This window comes from Apodemus sylvaticus, chromosome 21, assembly GCF_947179515.1.
Source record: "Apodemus sylvaticus chromosome 21, mApoSyl1.1, whole genome shotgun sequence".
Classification (NCBI taxonomy): domain Eukaryota; kingdom Metazoa; phylum Chordata; class Mammalia; order Rodentia; family Muridae; genus Apodemus; species Apodemus sylvaticus.
In genome coordinates this window covers 8773670-8794288 of record NC_067492.1, presented here as the reverse complement: position 1 = coordinate 8794288, position 20619 = coordinate 8773670, and the positions used below count along the sequence as shown (strand labels likewise).

General features: G+C 50.8%; 2 protein-coding genes across 3 annotated transcripts; one reads left to right on the top strand and one right to left on the bottom strand.

Moving 5' to 3' along the window:
- Window positions 1-2604: 2604 nt before the first annotated feature.
- Emc8 (ER membrane protein complex subunit 8) lies at window positions 2605-12366 on the bottom strand. Its single transcript, XM_052166371.1, has 5 exons — window positions 12051-12366; window positions 5490-5566; window positions 3739-3808; window positions 3318-3412; window positions 2605-3030 (listed from the first exon to the last, which is right to left on the bottom strand). Exons 1-5 carry the CDS (start codon window positions 12270-12272, stop codon window positions 2871-2873), a joined length of 624 nt encoding a protein of 207 aa, XP_052022331.1. The 5' UTR covers window positions 12273-12366; the 3' UTR covers window positions 2605-2870.
- A 109-nt stretch (window positions 12367-12475) lies between these two features.
- LOC127671542 (cytochrome c oxidase subunit 4 isoform 1, mitochondrial) lies at window positions 12476-18759 on the top strand. Of its 2 annotated transcripts, none has more exons than XM_052166370.1 (5): window positions 12476-12568; window positions 13525-13598; window positions 17131-17298; window positions 17707-17838; window positions 18519-18759. In XM_052166370.1, exons 2-5 carry the CDS (start codon window positions 13526-13528, stop codon window positions 18653-18655), a joined length of 510 nt encoding a protein of 169 aa, XP_052022330.1. In that variant the 5' UTR covers window positions 12476-12568; window position 13525; the 3' UTR covers window positions 18656-18759. The 2 variants fall into 2 exon arrangements, with proteins under 2 accessions (XP_052022330.1, XP_052022329.1); XM_052166369.1 differs by having other exon boundaries at window positions 12505-12588.
- The last annotated feature ends 1860 nt before the right edge of the window (window positions 18760-20619 follow it).

Sequence of the window (20619 nt, the reverse complement as noted above, 5' to 3'; positions counted from 1 at the left end):
TATCTCCTGAAACAAGAGTTTCAGACAGTTGCGAGCTACTGTGTTGGTGTTGGGAACTGGACCTGGGTCCTCTGCAAGAGCAGCAAGCTCTCTCAACCGCTGAGCCATCTCTCTGGCCCCCATCTTAAAAGGCAATTCTAGAAGTGAAAAGCTCCTTTAATCCCAGCGCCCAGGAGGCAGAGTAGGTGGATCTTTATATTCAAGGCCAGCCTGGTTTGCACACCAAGTTCTAGACCAGCCAAGGCTACATAAAACTGTCTCAAAACAAAATGTTTAAAGCCGGGCAGTGGTGGCACACGCCTGTAATCCCAGCACCCTGGGAGGCAGAAGCAGGCAGATTTCTGAGTTTAAGGCCAGCCTGGTCTACAGAGTGAGTTTCAGGACAGCCAGGGCTATACAGAGAAACCCTGTCTTGAAAAAAACAAATCCAAAAAACAAAACATTTTTTTTAAAAAAAAATTGATACACATAGACACTGCATATTTAAAGCAAGCTAGACAGACAGGTCTCTCCATCATTGCTCTATGGTGGGATCTTCAATATCCTTTCTAGTTTTTTGGAATGATTAAAAAATTATATTTTAGTTTGTACTACATGTTGTACTTTTTAATGATATCCAAGTTTAGTTTCTGTCATTGTGCTAAGAACACTGACCAGAAGCAACTTGGAGACACACAAGAAAGGTTATGGCTTAATAGTGATGTCTGTGGTAGCTATTCTTAGCTGTCAACTTGATCATACTACTTGAAATCACTAGATTACATTATATGCAATCAAGTAACCACATCCCAGGCTGTTTGGGCACACCTGTGAGGGACTTTTCTTGATTGTATCTGAGTTGGAAAAACCCAGCTTGAGTCTGGCCACACCTTCTGGTGGCAGTCCATACAGAGAACACGCAAGAAGGAAGTTCTTGCTTATTGCCTGCTTACTGGCAAATTCATCCCTTCAATGCCATTGGAGCCTATTTTGTGCATCTACTTAAGACTAGCTGAGACATCGGGCCTTAGCATCCAATGGGAGACAGGGTTGTTGGAATAGCTGGGCCATAGCATGTGACTAATGCATGCCATTTTACACACATGTAAATATATGCACATTTAGGCACGCGCGCGCGCGCGCGCACACACACACACACACACTTCCCCCATTCTGTCAGTTCTGAAAACCCTAATACATTGATAGCTTTTGCCAACTTGATATACTAGTCACTTGGGAAGAGGAACTATATCAACTGAGGAGCTGCTGCCCTTAGACTGTGGTCCTGAGGTACATGAGGAAGCAGGCTGAAGAGGCCTTGGAGATCAAGACAGTAAGCAGTTCCCCCATGGCACCGCTTCAGTTCTGGCCTCCAGCTTCCTTCCCCTCCATCTGAGTTATAAGGTAAAATAAGCCATTTTCTCCCCAATTAGTTCTAGGACTTCATCAAACCAACAGAAACTTCACCAGGATGGAGGGTGGACGCTGCAAGGGAGGTTACAATGTCCACCTGAGTAGAGGGAGTGTCTCCTGGGTGAGGTCCTGGGTTCTGCTTCCAGCAATGAAGTCGTTAGGACCATTTGCTAGCCAGGCTATAAAGGAGCAGCTGTCCCTGAACACAAGGGGGGAGTTCAAAGCTGGGCGAGAGTGCTTCAACAAGCCGGTCTATGCAGAACAGGTTCTCGCTCCTAAGTCAGCCTCGAACTCATTATGAAGAACTGGACTCAAACTTGGGATTCCTCTTCTGTGCTAGGATGCAGGTATGCGCCAGCTGGCTTGGGCAGACAGAACAGCGAGTTACTGCCTACCAGCCCTGGCTATATCCTGACACTTCCCATCTCAAAAATAAGGCAGCACTGTGGAAGAGTGGGGATTGGTGCCTCACATCTTCCTTTGTGCAGACAGAGGAAGTCCATTGGGAAGGTTCAGGGGAGTTGGAGGGGTGGCGATGGATGTACTTAAGCAGAGGCTGAGGGATCCCTGCCTGTCCAAGGCCAGGCTCCTTCACAGTGGACACCACACCAAGTAGGATCATAAAGGGATATTCTTTTTTTTTCGAGACAACAACAAAAGCCAACAAAACAGGAGTCTGCTAAAGTGACCCTGGCGTTCCCACTTAGCAAGAACAGGGGGACGCTGTTCCCAGCCTCACTGCTCTCCCTGTAAAGCAGTCACAAAGGACAATATACAGAGTGCAGGAAAGCCTGCATGTGGCTTCCTGAGACGGTCAGGAACATTTGGTCAAATGCTCTAAGTCAACAAGCACACTGCTTGGGACACCGTGGAGCGTGGAGCCCACTCCCCATTTTACATACAAAGCAACTCTCACCCTGAAGATGTGGAGCAGCTGTGTCGGGATGAAAGGGCTTCGGGAATGTCCATGGGCTGGCTTCTCTTGGGATCTTTGCTCTCAGCACCAATGTGCTGTGTTCTCTGTGCAGTGAGGTTTCTCTGGCAACGGTGCTGCCTAATCCCACAGTGCAGCCTGTGGAGGGAGCAGTGTGGCTCCTAGCCCCATGCCTACCTGGCTGCTCAGATGACACTCCAGTGTGTCAGGACACCCGGAGCGGAGCGGGCTTAGGCCAAGAAGACCCACACATAGAATAAAGACTAAAATACATCCTCTCAGGATTACAAAAGGCTACATAGACCTATTTAATGGGAATGACCTGGGACAAGCACGGGCAGGACTGGGCAGTAGAGGACTAAGAACCCAAAGGCTAGGTGGCCCCCAGCGCTCTCCACAGCCCGCCCTGAAGGATGCCGACTGCACCCCCTTCCAAGGCACACATCAGACTTGCAGCTTCCCTTTGGGCGAGCGCACTATCCCTCTGAATTCAGAAATATGCTTTCATCTTCTCTGTAGTGTGGTCTCCAGCCGTGGTCCTTGCCTAGCACAGGTGCAGAACTGCTTTGTTGATCTCAGGGTTTGTCCAGTCACTCCGAATGTCGTCCAGGTGATTATCAAAATCTATGAGTGTTTCATAGGCGCGGCTGTCCAGGAGTGAAGCTGAGATCCTCTGTGCCTCTGGCCAATCTTCACAGTAGTCGCTGCAGGACAGACAGGAAAGTCAGCCTCATACCTACCAGGACCACACAGGCTGCTAAGGACAGAGCAGCTGCTGGGAGCCACAGAAACGTGAACTTGTGTGAATGGACAGGTCCCTCCAAATGGGGAACTACAGAATCTAGAGGGACATGGCCGAAGCATCTGTGCAATCAGAAAGCAAACACTGGAGGGGCATGGTGCCACGGTGTGCCTGGAGACCATGGCGTACCACCCAGACCCCGCACTACACAGGAGCCCACCCCAGGCAAGGCGGCGGTGCTGCACTCACTGGTGTGGGTCTCTGCACCGCCACCTGTTCTCGTGCTGTTCATACACGTGGATCGTGGGCGCTGCGCAGTCCATCGTGAACTTGGCATTGTCAACCTGAGGAGAAGGGAGGGTAGAGACCAGTGTGAGTGCAGTGCTGAGAAGTGCAGTGCCTGCCCAGGCTCCCATGCGAGCAGCACAGCCAAGTCCCTACCAAGTGACTCTGGTGCGGGCGAGTGTGCGTGCTTCCCGCCTTTCCACAAAGCTGAGCAGAGCGCCCCAGCCAGTCCCCTCCCTCCGTCCTTGTCTCTTAGACTATGCAGCCAGACTGTAATGCGGCCCTGCTTCCCACCCCACAGGCTACACTGGCTTTGCCCTGTGGCCCTGGTATTTACTGGGCAGCCCCAGCAGGGAAGCTCACACCGCAGGAGGGCAGGACTCACCATGATGAGGGCGGCGTCACTGAAGCCTTCTGCGATCCTGGAGGCCACCTTCTCTGCCACCTGGTTTGGGCTGTGGAGAAGGACCTATGAGCTCTACAATACTCCAGCGGAGCTGAACAGTCCCTGTTCTAGAAGAGGGGGGGAGCCAACGGACAGGCCCCATGAGAGGACTCAGCGTTGAGATGCCAAGGAGGACCCTCGGGAGGGCGTCTTCTGAAGGGGAGTGTGCCCAGAGCAGCTGGTAACCTGCTGGGCTCTGGAGTGGACTGAAGTTGTCTGCACTCTCCGAGTGGAGCGTGGGCTTCTCCAGTGGCTTGTCCACAGCAGCTCGCCACAGGAGATCCAGGGCCTAACAACTGAATCCTCTTTTTCCATCAAATTATTTTTTAGGACTCTAAGCCACTTTATATCTTTCTATGCTGTGAGCTTTCAATTTGCTGTCACACTGTTTGGTCAATGACGTTGGCACCTCACACTGACAAAGCTTTCCCAGTCATGCTTCTGGGTAGAGGTCTGTAACTCCTGTGGCTGTAGCCTGTCCCCTTCCCACAGGGCCCTCACAGAGACAGAAGGACCTGCTTGGCTCAGTAGTTAGCTAGCCACAGTCACCTCCACAACAGTTTTTGTGCAGGGTGGACATGCATTTGTCACTCACAGAGGAAGAATCAAGAGCCAGAAGGCACAGAGGACAAGAGGCAGCAGCAGAACCGGGGACCTGTGCACAGGGCTGCCCAGGCTGACTCAATGAGACGGCACAGCTCCTGAGAACCCCCAAGCCTAGGGCAATAGCGGGCACCTCCAGCACACGGCTTCATTTCTAGAAGAGCCTGTGGCCACTCTATCGCCCATGGTACATGAACACACTGGGGTCTGTTGGCTCCATCTAAGCACACGAGAAACCCCAGTACTTACTGTGGGTATTTCCAGCTATCCCCTGGCTTCTAGCTGGCTGCAGCCAAAGGAAGCCTCTGGAGGACAGCAGAGGGCATGGAAGAGGGCCATCAGTACGACTGATCTGGGCCTCCCTTCCCTGACGTGGGACCTAGCGGGCTGGCTGCTGGCCATGTCCTGTAGCCAGAGGATGTTGCTCCTCTGGAGGCGGCCTTCTGTATCAGCTCTTCCTCGCTGGCCCTGGAGGGCTAAGGGATGGAGGCTGCTGTCACCGGCTTGGTCCCTGTACACAGCTCCTGAGTTCCATCCATGGCCCAACCCTTTAAGAACTGCCCACCTACTACTTAAGGAGCCACCCCGACAGAAGGTGTCCTTGGCTAGATTCACGGGACTCAGACTGAAGCAGACATATACTCTGAGAGAAAGAAGCCTGCTCAAGAGAGAGCAGAGGTGGGGGCATCGTCGGTGCAGGAACCTGGAGCCTATTCAGGTACCAAAGACCACACTTTCACCATAGGCCCCCATCCTAAAAGTTCCAAACCCCAAACCATTTTATTCCCTCCAGAGAGTTCCCTGGCCTTCCACAGCCTCTAGTTTGAGAGGGGGAGGAAGCAGGCTCGTAGGCAGAGGCAGACCTGGTGGCTTCCTCTTTTGGAGCCCCCTTCCCTGCACAGCAGAGGAGCCATGGACAAAACCCTGGCTGCTCATCTGGCCAGTCACCTGCACACCTGAGAAAGCAGGGGGTGGGAGGTGGCGACTTGCACAGGCTTTGCCAACTGAAGCCTATCAAGGGTCAAGATCACCTCAGTGAGGGCTCTGTGGCTTTGAACCCCTTCCCCCCAACAGTGTGCAACCCATACCTGGCATCCTTCACACGCTCATTAGCTTGGTAATAGCCGGCAATCACATAGCTGTTGTCTTTGCACCACGAGTCAATCTGAGAGGAACAGAAATGGGAAAAGACCTCAGCACTAGGTCTGTGACAGCGCACCCCTCCCCGAGGGGACAAGATGTGTACAGCCAACAGTCCTTCCTCTGACTACAATGAAGTGACAACTCGAGTTCAGTCAGGGTCTAGAGCAGAGTCCTCCTACACAGCAGCAGCACTGTGTGGATGGATCTGAGGGAAGCATCCTGATGCATTCTTTATTATTTAATGTACGCTGCATGCTAGCGCTTGAGAAATCCTGATCACTTAAAACTAGTCCCAACCTTTCCACACTGTGACACTGTCATCTTGGATATGCTGAGCACACTCACGCTATCTTAGGTACACAGAGGGTGGAGATGCCTTATTTAAAGCTAACCTCTGCAAATAAGGAAAACTAATGTTCAGAGAGGCTCTGAGTATGCGTAGTTGGGAGGAACAGATCCAGACAGGACCCCCATCTTGTCTGAAGTCTTTGACACAGGCTTTAACATTCTTAGTGATGCCTTCTAGGGCTGGAGTGCTGTAAACAGGCACCTGGGGTGGGTGTGAGTGACAGTCCACGCTTAAGTGTCCTGTGGGGGGGGGGGGAGGAGGGGGGAAGCAGCAGAAGACTTTCAGAACTGCGCTGCTCTGTGGCTTATCACATCCAGCCTAGTTTTCTGCAGGTCTACTGTTTGCCTGGGCCAGGCATACACAAAAATAAAGTACATCTTAAAGCCAAAACCCCAAAAAATGCAAGTCGGACATGGTAGCAGTTATTTGTGGTCAAAAGCCCGTTGACACCACAGTTGTGGGGTACCTGAGCTACCCTGGAGACAGGGTTACTCTGTACAACCCTAGATGTCCTGGAATTCACTCTGTAGACCAGGCTGACCTTGAACTCAAAACATCTGCCTGCCTCTGGCTCCTGGGATTAAAGATGTATGCTGGTACCACTGTCAGATCCAAGAAAATAGTCTTAAAAAACAAAAACACAAAAATGCCCATGTTTAAGACTTGCTGCCCTCAACCCCCAGAGCTGGTCCAGTCTCCTTCATGACTAAAAGCAGACATAAGACAGGTCTCTGGGTCCCTGGCTCATGTGGACTAGAATACTTCCAAATTCCTGAGAACTCATGAGTTACCATATTGGGACAAAACCAGGGCTCACTGAACCAGCTAAAAATGCTGGTCATCTACCCAAAAGATTAGAATTACATCCCCAAATATTTATAATGGCTCTACTGTACAAATCCCTGCAAAGCTAGTCACGTGTTGTCGCCTCCTCTTAAGGGAACAGGTGCTAGAAGTCCCTACCTAGAAGTTTCTCTCCCTTCCCAAACTTATCCCCATACACTATATCCAAAGGTTTTACTCTGAATTTTGCGTTTAGCCCCTTTCCCTGAGCTCAAAGTCAACTCTGTCCTTGCTGCAGGCTATCCGGCCTCTGGCCAGCTCCCATCTCAGGGCCTGCCTGCCTCTTTTCCATTTACTGCTCTAGAAACAAGACACTCAGACACACTGGCAGAAAACGGTAATTCTTTTATTTTATGGGTGAGCAGTCTACAATGCGGCTGGTTCCTCCTGTGAGTTCTGGGAACCCCCTTTCCAGCCTGTTTTCCTGGGCCTATGCTACACCCTCCTGACCCACTTCTGTCTCCATATCTTACCTGTTGTCTTGCTTAGTGAGCCCTGTGTTTACTCTGGTCCTGTACACAGAATCAAGGATAATCTCTCTGCCTGCGAATATTTTTTGAAGTCCATTCAGCTGACCATAGTTATGCTGTATCTACTATGGGGGCACAAGAGATATTTTACGCCCCAACAACACAGCATCAGTCTTCAGTGGACAGTTTGATCTGGCTCGTTAGTTAAAAGGTCCAGGACTTCTACCTCAAACATATACGATACTACCTTGAACTATCTTTGAGCACGGCACGAGGCTAACTCCTGGGACAAATGCAACACATGCTTCATTCCCTGTGTCTGTGGAGGATGAAAATCCCAGCCAAATTCCAGCGGAGGATGTAATGCTGTGACCTGGAATTGCAGAACTCTGTGGGGAGGCATAAAGTAAACCAGGCCATAAAAGCTGTTTGGCTCTGTCAACTACAACCAATTTTCACTGGCCTCACACAATTTTCACTGTGTGTATGGTTTTGTCTCCCACCCAACTCATGGATGCTTAGGGACTGCACACTGCCTATCCATTGACCAGGGAACAGACTCCCTCCTGCATACTCAGAGGCAGGGAAACGGTTTAAGAATAGGGGAAGAGATGACGCACTGGTTAAGAGTTCTGGATATTTTCAAACAGCACCCACATGGTGGCTCATGACTGTATGTAACTCCAGGGATTTGGCATTCTGGCTTCCACAAGCAACACACACACACACACACACACACACACAAATACCCATATACATGAAATAAATTTCTTTTTAAAGGTTTATTTTTTTTATTATGTATATGTCTGTGTGTAAGTGTGTATACAGGAATGCAGGTACCTGTGGGTCAGATTCCCCAGAACTGGAGTCACAAACTGTTGTGAGTCACCTGACATAGGTGCTGGGAATTGAACTCCATCTATTGAAGAGTATCAAGTGCCCTTAACCATGAAGCCATCTCTCTAGTCCCTAAGAAACAAACCCAACCAACAAGGGCTAGTTGGCCTCTGAAGAATGAGGTATTAGGACAGAGAGACTGTTGGACAGGCATACAGAGGTCCCAGAGCCCCAAGGGAAGCCTAACAGCCCCATGAAAAGTTGGGTGGCCTGGAGTGGCAGCACACAGTCAAGCAACCTCCCAAGTGGGCCAAGATAAAACACAACCCCGAAGCTGGCCTCTGCTAATGGCCATCTGAAAACCCAGGCCTCTATCATGTAGTTTATTAAGAACAGGACAGGCATAGCAAATAGCTGTCCAGGACCACAGGAAGATAAGTGAACCTCAGACAGACACCATAGTCTCCTCGGACAAGTCTTTACCTTCACAGGAGGAGAAAGCTCTTAGCTGGGTGTGAACCTGCCCCCTCTGCTCAATGCCCTCTACACGGTTCTGGGCAAGTCACACTGGAGAGGTGCTGAGGGGCCAGAGCCAACCCTTTGGTTCCTGCTAAGACTGCACAGATGGCCCCTCTCCGCAACCTGCAAACATTGGCTCTAAGCACTGCCATCTAAACAACTGACCCCATAATAACCAGAGCCCCGGCACAGCGAAAGCCACACCATGCCTGACCTGCATGACCATCGAGTGTGTGTGTGTGGGGGGTAACCTGGTCAAACCTGTCTGCAGCAAGAAGCAGGCCTTGGCCTTAGGATTTCACTGAGCTACTTCTCAGGCCAACTGACTTCTCCTCGGAAGAGAAGCTGGGGGGGAAGGGGCTGCACACCGAGGGACTGCAGCTGTGGGGAGAGAGTGGAGACAGCAGAAAGAACACGGGACTGAAACCACATCATGGTACGAAAGGCATCTCAGCAGAATGCAGACAGCCGTTAGTGCATCAGAAGCCAAAGCAGGGGGGACAAAGAGCTTAGAGAAACAGGGTTATGCTAATTTTCCTACCAACCTTTTTGTGGGTTTTTGCTATTAGGAGTAATTCCTTCACTGCCTACGTCAAAGGGCTTGAGGATAAATAATAGGCATAAGTACTTAAACAGATGAAAAGCACCCGGAAATGCAAGGATTTCTGACTAATGGAAAATGATAATAGAAATCCCTTCAAAGGAGTCTCACGCTGCCCTGTGGCAGAGCACACAGCAACAATCATTCCAGTGAGAGCTCCTCAGAAGGGGAGCCACCAGGATGGGGCCTCACTGAAGTCATTGCATGGGCTCTGCCTGCTGCTGTTAAAACTTCTATAGCCTGTATTTTGACAGCTGCAGGCTCCAGACCCAGAGACCGCTCCTGGCCTTCAGAATGCAAGGTTACCAAGTAAACCGTACAAACTGAAGAAACTCAGGTGCCATGGGGACTGGTTAGACAGCCAACGGGGAGTGCAGGAGGGAACAGGACTAGGAACTATGTGTCTGGGAAGAGACCAAGTGGAGGGGAAGGAAGTATGAGCAGAGACGGGGAGCAGCGGGGTCACATCTTGGGGACAGATGCATTGTCTGGAGAGGTACCGCTAGACCCTGGTCCTTCAAGTGGAGTCTGCAACCTGCTGCAGAGGCTGGCTGGTGGTGCAGGATAGATTCAACAAGAGCCTGAGGGAAACAGTTCACAGGCACTGGAATTCATCACAATAGAAGCCAGGCCTGAGAACTATTATGTGCTGGGAACTCAGTGTTTACCTCTGGTAGAGGGACACAGAGGAGACAGCATTGGAAGAGTGGTCACAGCATCTGGTATACAGAGTCAGAGACAGTCAACAGTCACTGTCTCAGACTCGAAGTCCCTGAGGCAGGTCACATGGGCTCGGGTGCTGAGCTGGCCCCATCCTTGAATGCCCTGACCATCCAAACCTCCAAACCCTCCAGTTTTGAGGAGCCAACTTTTTTAAAGGTAAAACAAAACTTTTTTAACCTTGTTTTGTTTTCCAAGACAGGGGGTGTCATTATATAGCAGTGTGGAACAGGCTGGCCTTGACCTTTAAGAACTTAAAGGCTACTTCACCTGGTCCTTGTCTTAATTCAGGGTCCACAAGTGGGTATGGGCATATGAATGCAGTGCCCACAGAGGGAGCCAAGACGGAGTGACTGGCGGTTGTAGGTGCCCGACCTAGTTAGGACTGGTCCTCTACAACCACCGAGCCATCTCTCCAGCCCCTTCATCAGCTGGTGCTTGCACTCTTCAGCATAGAGCTTGTCAGACCACTACAAATGCACGTCTAACTGAGCCCTGGGTTCAACCCACACTCAGGAGGCCAGGCCCAGGCAGGTGGAAACCTCCGGAAGCAGCCAGGTGCAACTCCCTTGCTAACATAACAATTAAGACAGTAGCCAGAAACGCGCACAGGAATCCTCAAGATACTCCAGGCACTAAAAGCACACTTCTTCAGGAATTATCACTCACAAATCTTCCTCCCACTCAGAAAGAATCTTAAAAACAAACAAACAAACAAAAAACCCATACTATAACTCTTACGTGCCCAGTATAAAACTGCCAATTTGCCTGAAGGCACTTGTAGTCAGCCGGACATTTCCTTTGGTGTTTTAATGTAAATTAAAAGTAAAGGTTGAGCAAGGCGTGGTAGTGGTGCACGCCTTTAGTTCTAACCTCAGGAGTAGGAGGCAGGGTGATCAGTGTGTAGGAGGCCAGCCTGGTCTACTGAAGAGTTCCAAACCCTCCAAGCCCACAAAAGTGAAACCCAGTTCCCCGCAAAACAAAATGAAACAGATGTCAAGCTATGCTAGTCTCTGTAACCCCAGTCCTCAGGTGTCCCTTCCCCCACAGCATTGAGCTGGCTGGCAACCCCCAGCCTCCCGCTGGTGTTATCTCAGGCCCTTGCACCTTGGGAACAATAAGGCACTTTCACCTTTCACCAAGGCTGCCTCAGGGCAGTCTCACCTGGAGGCCAGCAGAGAACCGCTAGACTTGAAGCAGGCGACCCGCTGAGAAGTGGAGCCAAGGCTCCTTGATGTGGGGGAGGGGGGGCAGGGTTGTTTTCTAAAGACTATATATTTTGGCTAAATAATAGTAAAGTCAGTCTCTATCGGCAACTGTCGTCTTGACTCATCTCTCTTTCGTCCCCTTCCCGTTTATCCCCAGAATTCTCTTCCAGGGATCCGGTTCACATGTGGCCGCGGGCGGCTACACACAGGAGTCTAGAGCAGGAAGTGTTGGGAGTCCCAGGCTAGCAGGGGGCTACATTCAAAGCAAGTTTAATTCAACGGCGTCATTTTAATGGGGGAGGGGAGACAGGATTGGCATTTCCTCTCCTGCCAGCTCGGGTTTTCTCCACAGAGCTCACTCTGAGAAGTAAATGAAGCTGTATGCAGACAGGGTTGTTATGGGTCCGATTTGTATCTCAGGTGCGTCAGGGCTGCACCTGAGAGCGCTTCCAAGCACCTGGCCGCATCAGTCCAGGGCTTTATAGATGCAAATCGCAGAGTTATAATTCTGGGTTTTGCAATTGTCTCTTGAGCAGAGAAAGCGAGTTTGGTAACAAAAGCAGAAACAGCATTCGGCATTATGCTAATACAGCAAGTTTTACAACAGTTTGGGGGAAAAAAGCAAGTGGGCCGACAAAATACAGCCTATAAAGCTAGAGGTTTACATGCTACAGGTATTCTTTTTTGTTCTTCGTGGTCTCACAAGCACATTAAGTTTAAACTTTAAACGTCACCCATCCCAGGTCTATGTAGACCAGGCTGGCCTCGAACTCCTAAGAGATCCGCCTGCCTCGCTATCCCGAGTGCTGGTCTGAAGAATGTACACCACACTCAGTTTCTTGGTTAATTCTACAAAACCTCGAGAGCTCGCTGCGTTGCCTACCCGGGGGCAGACGCTCCTACCTCCATGGGCGCCTGACTTCGCCCAGCCCAGAACCCCGGCGTGGCCCCGAGCTTACTAGGGTGAGCGCCACCTCCAGCATGGGCGTCAGAGCCAGCGTGCCGTGGAAGAGCGGGATGCAGTCCACGAAGAGAGTGTGGCTGCCCGCGCCCGGGGGATGCTCCTTGCGCGGCCTCTGCCTCTCTGCCACCAGAAGCCCGTTGACGGCGCAGTGAGGGTACTTGGCGCCGTGTAGCACCATCTTGCAGTAGGCCTGGGTGGTGAGCTTCACGCCGGGCATGCTGAGCCTAGCTGGCCGCGTCGCGACCAACGCACCACGGTCCAAACGCGACCCTGCTGCACGCTGCTAACACAAGCTCCCGCCGGAAAGCGTAGTCGCAGGCGTCTGCCAGAAAGCAGCGCGGCCCGCCCGGCCTTTCGCGACAGTTGAATCTGACCGGTGTGGGCGGGGCTTCCTCGGTTCCCGCGATGCTTTGCGACACACTCTTGCTCTTCCGGTGCGGGCCCCGCTCTTCCGGTCGCGAGAACCCGGGTTGTAGAGGGCGGTCGCGGCGGTCGCCTGGGCAGCAGTGGCAGGTGACGGCCTTTGACAGCGGGTGAGGGCGGCATGGCCGGGGGCCGAGGACCTGGAACGTCGGGGCGGGAGCGGTGCCTATGAGGCGCCCCCGGACCCGGGACTTGAGCAGCTCCGTGACCTTGGGGCGCCCGCTTCCCGGGCGGGTCTGTTGCCTTGTGTCCCGCTTGCCGTTCGGCTCCGGCCTGCTTCGCATCGGGCGTTCCCGCCTCGCCAGGCCCGAGGGACAGCGAACTGAGTCCTGACGTCACGCTACGGTTTCTGCCGCCCCGGGCGTTGTATTTTTTTTTTTTTTCCCGTGCTCAGACGTTCTCTCTCAGGGAGCGAATCCAAGGGGTTGTGCTAAAGTGAGACGTGGAGCTCGGGTCGCTGGGGCGGGTGACAGGGTCATCCAGGTCGCCCTGCGGGACGCGGGGACGGGAAGTGGGCCAGGGCCAGGACCTAGGCGGCCTCCTCCGCTTGCCCTTCACAGTCCCTGCGCAAGTCGATTTTTAAAATAAAACCCAGTCGCAGGCGGTGTACTACCATCGCCACAGCGAGGAACAGCTATACCGAGTTCTGGCGGTTTCAGTCATTTCGTTTTTCTAGTTAATTTTTAAGAAGCTGGATTTTTTTAGTAATTGATCAAAGCCATGTATATTACAGCCCATGGTTTGATATCAGGAAGCTCATCCTGTGCTAGCTACTTGATGCTTTCGCGTCAGTAATAACCGGATCCTGGGTGCATGCTTCTGGCCTGTAATGCCAGCTCTTGTGAGGTAGAGGAAGGTAACAGTGGAAGCTTTCTGGCCAGCCCGTGCCTTAAAACTGATGAAATTCTAACAAAAAAGCATTTAACGTTGGGGGAATAAGATGCATTTACTTCCTTAATGTTCTGTGGCAAAAAAAAAAAAAAAAAAAAAGACTTCTGCTAAAAGGTGTTTTCTCATTGTTAGAGATATACATTTTTGTTTTTCAGAATGTTGGCTACCAGGGCACTTAGCCTAATTGGCAAGAGAGCCATTTCTACTTCAGTGTGCCTTCGAGCACATGGTAAGTGGGACTATTGCTTCTTTTCCTTCCCTTTCCTTTTTTCTCTCTGGTTTCTCATGACAGGGTTTCTCTGTGTAGCTCTAGCCGCCTTGGATCTCAGAGACTTAACCTACCTCTGCCTCTCATGTTCTGGGATTAAAGATGTGCACCACCATGGCTGGCTAAGGACTTTTACTTTTGAATAGGCTAACTCAGTGTTGTTTTGCCCCTGTGTCTAAGATCCTGTGCTGGGATTTTAGCAAAGATGCTTGGTAGCTTGACCTTGCAGGAGTTTAGGTGAGAGATGAGAATTTGAACAGGGCCTTTGTCTGCTTGAAGAAGCATGGATAAATCTGATTAATCTGGGTTTTTGCTTGCTTTATTATATTTTTCTCTCCCTTCTTCTTTCCCTTCCCCCCTTCCTCCTTTCCAGTCTCACTGTGTAGCTCTGACTGGCTTTGAACTCACAGGGTTCCTGACTCTGCCTCCTGAATGCTGTGGCTAAAGGCGCAGTGCCATACCTGTAAAGTTCTGTCCCTTCTGTCTGTCTCTGTGTAGCCCTGGCTATCCTGGAACTCACTCTGTAGACCAGGCTGTCCTTGAATTCTCCATATTTTACTTTAATCTTTTCCTTCCCCCAAACTCCATAAACGTATTAAGCTCCCTTCTGTTCCCACCCTGGAAGCAATGGAAGCAAAGGGAGGTTGGTGGGCTTGAGTCAGAACTGTGTGGGTTTCACTTCATGCACCAGCCGCTGGTGTCTTAAGGATCTGCCTTCGCAGCTGAAGTGCACAGACAGGTTTTGGTTCTGAGCCTGGTGTATGGCCCGCCACTTTAGCTTGGCATTTATGAGGCTTGTTCTTCGAACCGGTGTTAGGCACCAAGAATAAGAGAATGTGTGAGGTGGACCTTCCACAGAGAGTTTGTAATACAGAGTGGGCTGGCTACGTCAAGGTAATGGTAGACAGCCCCAGAGGTGGATGGTTTAGTCTGGCTGGTACTCAGGAAGGCTTCTAGAAGGGTTTTGCTGCTGAAGGTGTGAGGTGTGAGGCTTGGACTGTAGACGAGACGTTTGGAGAAGAAGGTGTGTCCATCTAGAGGCCCAGACAGCATCGTGCCTTTTCCCTGCAGCGCCTCCACGCTGGTGGTCAGGGATGTGTCCTACAGCAGTGATGGTGCTGTGTCCTGTGCTTTCACTGGGGACACCATAGGTGCAGGCTAATGTTGTCAAGGGTGTTGGGTAAGGGAGGTCCCTCTGCTATAACCAGCATGAAGAGACACATTCCATCTCCAAGCACAGACATCTGCGACCAGACCAGTTCTTGTTTGGTGTGGCTGTCTTTTTTTTTTTTAGTAGTCTGGCCACTGGACAAGGAGCTGCAGTCTCCTTATTGTCCTTCGTGGGTATCTTAGGGCACTTGGGGACTCCACTGGGGCCCTGCTGTCAGTTAAGGTATTCATGGTGTGACTTGTCTGAGAAAGGATCTGAGTGTCTGACAAGTCGGCAGTGCTCGCTCACCTTGGGTGAGAGCAGAAATGATCTTTGGATTGCAGAGTTTTTGCTTTTTTTGCCCTTCTGTTATTTTGTAGTTTCCCCCCTAAAGATTCAGGCTTGAAGGGTGACTGAGAACCTCTGATGTCTGAGGCCTGGGTAGGTAGGGAAGGTTTCTACAACCTGGGTCTCCTTGGAAGTAAGGCTGCCAGTTCCCCTCACTCCCATCCCTTAGGCCCAAACAGGGCTGAGGAGCAGGGATGGTTGCTTGGGACTTGTCTTCGCACTAGGCGTGGCCCTCAGCCGATGGTATCTTTCCATGTATCTCATGCTTCACGTGGGGATGATGCCCATCCTTGCCACTCACTCAGGTGAGGTCACCTCCCTGCCACACTTGTAATAGTTGGGCATGGTGGAGCCTGTCATGCACAGGTGGCTGCAGAGGAAACCGACTGTGGGCTCTGCACACTTGTTCTTTTAAAAGAGGAGTGTTTGGCCTTTGCTTTCCTCTGATCTCTGGGACAGGCACATAGCTCTGAAGTGTACCTAGAAAATAACTTAACCACTCTTGATCTAGAATATAGCATTTTATGGCTATCGTGTTCTGAGACCATGAGAGTTTATGGCAGTCTGATAGCTGAGCTGTAATTCACACAATACACTGGGTCACTGAAGCCACTTCTCCTTATTTTAGTGTAGTTGCTGGTATGTGCCATTATCATCATAGCTGATTGATTCTGGAACATTCTCACCCTAATTTACATCTATTTCAATAGCCTGCAGTCCAAGTCTTTTAAGCCTAGAGAAAGAGGGTTTAGGGTGTGTGTGTGTGTGTGTGTATGTATGTGTATGTATGTATGTATGTATGTTGAACTTGGCAAGAATGTTCAGTAGCTGCCATTTTTTTCTGATCATTGTCTCTCAGTTTTAGGACAGCGTTTCTGTGATTGTTCAGTCAGGTCTCGAACTTGAGATCTTCCTGCTTCAGCCTGCCAAGTGCTTGGGTTTGGCGTATGCTATCATGTCCAGCTTGATGGGATGCTAAGAGTTAAAATGGGAGAGTACTTCTGACTGCTTTGGTTATGATTCTGTCGGGATGAGATTGGACAGAAGATAGAGATTTGCTGGTCGTTTGTACACCAACGTAAACGTGGACCGACCACAGACAAAGCTCAAGGCTTTGTCTACTGTACCAGTGTGACCTGGACAGCTGGGGCGGGTGAGAGCTTTCAGCATCAGGAAAGCCTGGGGTGTGCAATCCAGCTAGGTTTCTTTTTTCTTTCTTTTTTTTCTTTTTTATTCGATATAATTTATTTACATTTCAAATGATTTCCCCTTTTCTAGCCCCCCACTCCCCGAAAGTCCCGTAAGCCCCCTTCTCTTCCCCTCTCCTCCCACCCACCCCTCCAGCTAGGTTTCTTGTGGCCTGAGCTTTGTCCTGATGAGTCCTGCGGGGTGCGCAGGTGCATGCTCATTGTGATGGTGCAGTGGAGTGGCTCACTTTGGGCTGACTTGACTGAGTGTTTAAATGGAAGGAAAGCAGAACGGACCTGCCGTGGGTCTGCCTGTTGAGCACAGCATTCTTCCCTTGGAGTCTCGAGGGCCACCTTCTGCTTCCCGACATGCGCATTCCTGCGGGTTATGTCTTGCTCGTTTCTCACAGAGTGTGAGCCCATGGGGGTAGAGATGTTTATTTGTTCCCTGACAGTCCCATCCATGTATGTCCAGAGTTAGCCTTAGTGAGCAGCAGGTACTTGGTAAGTCCTTAATAAACTTATTAAGGAGAGGTGGCTCAGTGTATGAGGCCGTGTGACCTACCAGGACTCTGCAACAGCCGCTTTTCACTTTTTGAGTTTTATGTTCTGAGTTTGAGACCCTGTGGCTGGGTCTTCATTCAGTCCAGTTACTACCCAACAAATAGCCCTCAGCCCAGGTCCTGCATCTGGTGATGCTAAGTCCTAGGGTGTGGGTAGGTCAGACTTTCTTTTAACCACTGACCTGTTAGCGCCCCTCTGCCTAGCCTCCCATCCGCAGGGTTTTCAGACTTATCCCATGTTTTAGGGAGCGTTGTGAAGAGTGAAGACTATGCTTTCCCTGCCTACGTTGACCGGCGTGACTACCCCTTGCCTGATGTGGCCCATGTCAAGATGCTGTCTGCCAGCCAGAAGGCCCTGAAGGAGAAGGAGAAGGCCGACTGGAGCAGCCTTTCCAGGGACGAGAAAGTCCAGTGTGGGTATCAGAGGGAGTGCGCAAAGACTGAGTGGTGTGTGTGTGGGGGGACTGTGCTAGAGCAGATCTCCAGGCTGGCTTAGCTGTGACCAAGGAACAGAGCGTGGAGGAGCAGCTTGAGGAGATGAGATGAAGGCGTTTAGGTACACACAATGGGTGTAGCTTTGCAGAAAGATGAGCTAAATACTGTGAGCTGTGAAAGTAGTGTAGGAGAGCCGTGTGACCTCACAGTCACGTGACCTCATGACTGAGAGCTTTGCTCACAGCTCCATTTGTGCTGGTGTGTGAGCGCAGATCTGTGCACAGTCGTATGTTCAGGCCTAGCCTGTGCTGTCCCTGGGATGGGTTTCTTCAGGGAGTGGGGCTGAGCCCTCTACGTGTTCTTTACTCTGCATACGTTTTGTTCAGTGTACCGCATCCAGTTTAACGAGAGCTTCGCGGAGATGAACAGAGGCACCAATGAGTGGAAGACAGTTGTGGGCTTGGCCATGTTCTTCATCGGCTTCACTGCGCTGGTTCTGATTTGGGAGAAGAGCTTTGGTAAGTGGAGAGGGTGAGGAGAGGCCCTGGGCGGCTGTAGCTCTTGGTACTGTTGGGGTCTCAGGTGGCCTCCAGCCCAGGATGGATAGAGACACTGTAATCACGGAAACAGTTATGAGCTAGAGCTTGCCTTTTTGGCTAGCTGTCCTTGCGGCAGAGCAAGATAGGTTTCTTTGTGCAGCATACAGAGTTCTGTAGCCCTGGGTCTGCTTAATTAGACCTCATGTCCACAGAGGACTGCATAGTGTGAGCTAGGAAACCCATCTGCTGCATGGCTGACCTGCTGGCTGCATGGCTGTTCTGAGCATGTGGAGCATAGTGTTTGGACACTGTTGTATTTGTCTGCTCTCTGACTTGCACTCTCTCTAGATCATGTTGCCTCTCCTCCTGAGTGTGGCTGCAGATTACTAACATGCCAGCCCTCTGAGTGGCATCCCTAGCTGTGTGCTGGGCTGCCCCGTGGAGTCTGCCACTGACAACTTAATATGTAGGACTCCCTGACCTTTCACAAGCAAGGAGGGTTCTGAGATGGGAGTTCCTAGTGCCCTGGGTCACAGCCTGTGTGAGAGGGGTGGGGGCAGGTGGCTTTGCTTATGGGTGGGGAGAGCCTGAGCCGTGGAAGTCTTGGGCTGTGTCATCCCAGCAGGCAGCCTTCCTCACAGAGTTGTTCTGTACCACAGTGTATGGCCCCATCCCTCATACCTTTGATCGTGACTGGGTGTCCATGCAGACCAAGCGCCTGCTGGACATGAAGGCCAACCCCGTCCAGGGCTTCTCCGCCAAGTGGGACTACGACAAGAATGAGTGGAAGAAGTGAGAGCCTGCTGCCTGCCGGCTCCCTCCCTCCCTCGCTCCCTCCCTCAGCATGCTGGAAGCTGCTGTGTCCAATGGTCCATGTTAATAAATGACCAGTTTACGTGATGTCTATGTGGTTCCTTCTTTGGCGGCCACCTGTCTGCTGAGATGCTAGGTTTCTCTCACAGTGGAAGTGAGGAGGGTTTTAAGGTTTCTGCTAGTTGCATTATTACTGTGTGTGGTGTGTCAGGGTGCATGTGTGGGGAACAGAACAACTTCGGAGTTGGTGTTTGCCCTCCATTTTGATGTGGTCAAGTTCAGGTTACCAGGCTGTGTGACAAGCGTTTCTACCCACTGTGATGCGTAAATATATTTTGAGTAGGGGACTTGCATTTTAACTTGTTGACGAAGAGAGTATATAAAAACTGAACCTGTCAGGCAGTGGTGACTCCCAGCACCTGGGGGTAGGGGTGGGGGGGGGGGAAGGCAGGCAGATTTCTTGAGTTCTGGGACAGCCAGGGCTATACAAGGAAACTTTCTTGAAAAACAAGCAAACGGGCTGGAGAGATGGCTCAGCGGTTAAGAGCACTGACTACTCTTCCGAAGGTCTTGAGTTCAAATCCCAGTAACCACATGGTGGCTCACAACCATCTGTAATGAGATCTGACGCCCTCTTCTGGTGTGTCTAAAGACAGCTACAGTGTACTCACATATAATAAATAAATCTTTAGAAAGAAAAAAAAACAAGCAAACAAAACAAAAGCAAAAAACCTACACTGACTACTATGGTGGTCTGAGAGATTGTAGGTTGTGACATTTTTACATGGTCTTACAATCCTGTTAGGCTAGCCTATGTGGTAGTCTACAGAAATTGCTGTGAGCTGCTTCTGAGGCTATTTCCTGAGATTGTTACCCTTGAATAGAGGTAACCAACCACCGGGCTGTGCAAGCAGGCCAGGCATGGTGACATAGTCCAGAAGGCAGAAGTAGAGGCAGAATTCGTACAGTAAGTTTGAGGACAGTCTGGCTGACAGTGAGTTCTAGACCAACCAGGGCTACGGAGACCCTGACAAAACCAAATTGTAGTGACAGCTGGGGTGTGGCCGGTAGAGGGATGGCTGCCCAGCGTGCTTCAGGCCCCGTGTTCCATCCTCTGCTATAAGCTGGCGTCAGCTGGAGCCTGGTGGGCAGCGGGTTCGTGAATGCCGGCCTGGCCCTGGCAGGCCCTTGGGAGACACTACTGCCTTGTCCCGTGTAAGCACCAGAGACCCTGTCTGGAAGGGAAGAGGTCCCAGTGCTTGGACAGGTGGCAGGAACAGGCACTGCTGAGAGGGGTGCCCAGAGAGACCTAGCTGTGACAAAGGGTGCGAGGAGTCTTGAGCAGGGCCAGGCTTTCTGCCTGACCCTGAGCCATGGTCCCGCTGGAGTTTCTCCATGATGGTCTAGGAAAATCTGGCTTTTTGAGATTTTCATATTCAACATCATTTTAATTGGGGTTTAGCAATTCTAGCCTTTGGATTGTTCTCATTGACAGTTTTGAGTTGACATCCTTATGTCGTGTCCCCCCCCCCCCAGCACATTAATATCTTTAGTTGTTTGGACATATATATATAATCATTCTTTTTGTTTGTTTGGTTTGGTTTTTTTTTTTTTTTTTTTTTTTTTGCAACAGGTTTCTCTATGTGGTCCTGGTTGTCCTCCTGAGTGCTGACATCTAAGGTGTGTGCCACCATTCCCTGCTTCCAGGTTTTTACTGGGAGCCTTACTGTAGGATTAGTGGCTTGTGGAGGAGATGGGTCATGGTTTTCCACTGAAACTTGTGTGCTTGATGCTAGTGTTTTGACTGCACTTTCTTTTGTATTTTTTGTTACATAAATTCAAGTCCCAGTGGTGGTTGTGGTTTCCAACGGAGGACTTAAGTCGTAGTGTTGAAGTGTCATTCCCCTCTGGGACTGGTGCTTAAGGCTGATGGCTCGCTCAGGTTTT

Coding starts and splice junctions, on each gene's coding strand:
- Emc8 (XM_052166371.1), bottom strand. CDS start 12,272: ATGCCCGGCGTGAAGCTCACCACCCAGGCCTACTGCAAGATGGTGCTA. Junction 3,809..5,489: donor GAGCGTGTGAAGGATGCCAG/GTATGGGTTGCA, acceptor CCTTCTCCACAG/CCCAAACCAGGTGGCAGAGA. Junction 3,031..3,317: donor CGGTGCAGAGACCCACACCA/GTGAGTGCAGCA, acceptor TCTGTCCTGCAG/CGACTACTGTGAAGATTGGC.
- LOC127671542 (XM_052166370.1), top strand. CDS start 13,526: ATGTTGGCTACCAGGGCACTTAGCCTAATTGGCAAGAGAGCCATTTCT. Junction 13,599..17,130: donor AGTGTGCCTTCGAGCACATG/GTAAGTGGGACT, acceptor CCCATGTTTTAG/GGAGCGTTGTGAAGAGTGAA. Junction 17,839..18,518: donor GATTTGGGAGAAGAGCTTTG/GTAAGTGGAGAG, acceptor TCTGTACCACAG/TGTATGGCCCCATCCCTCAT.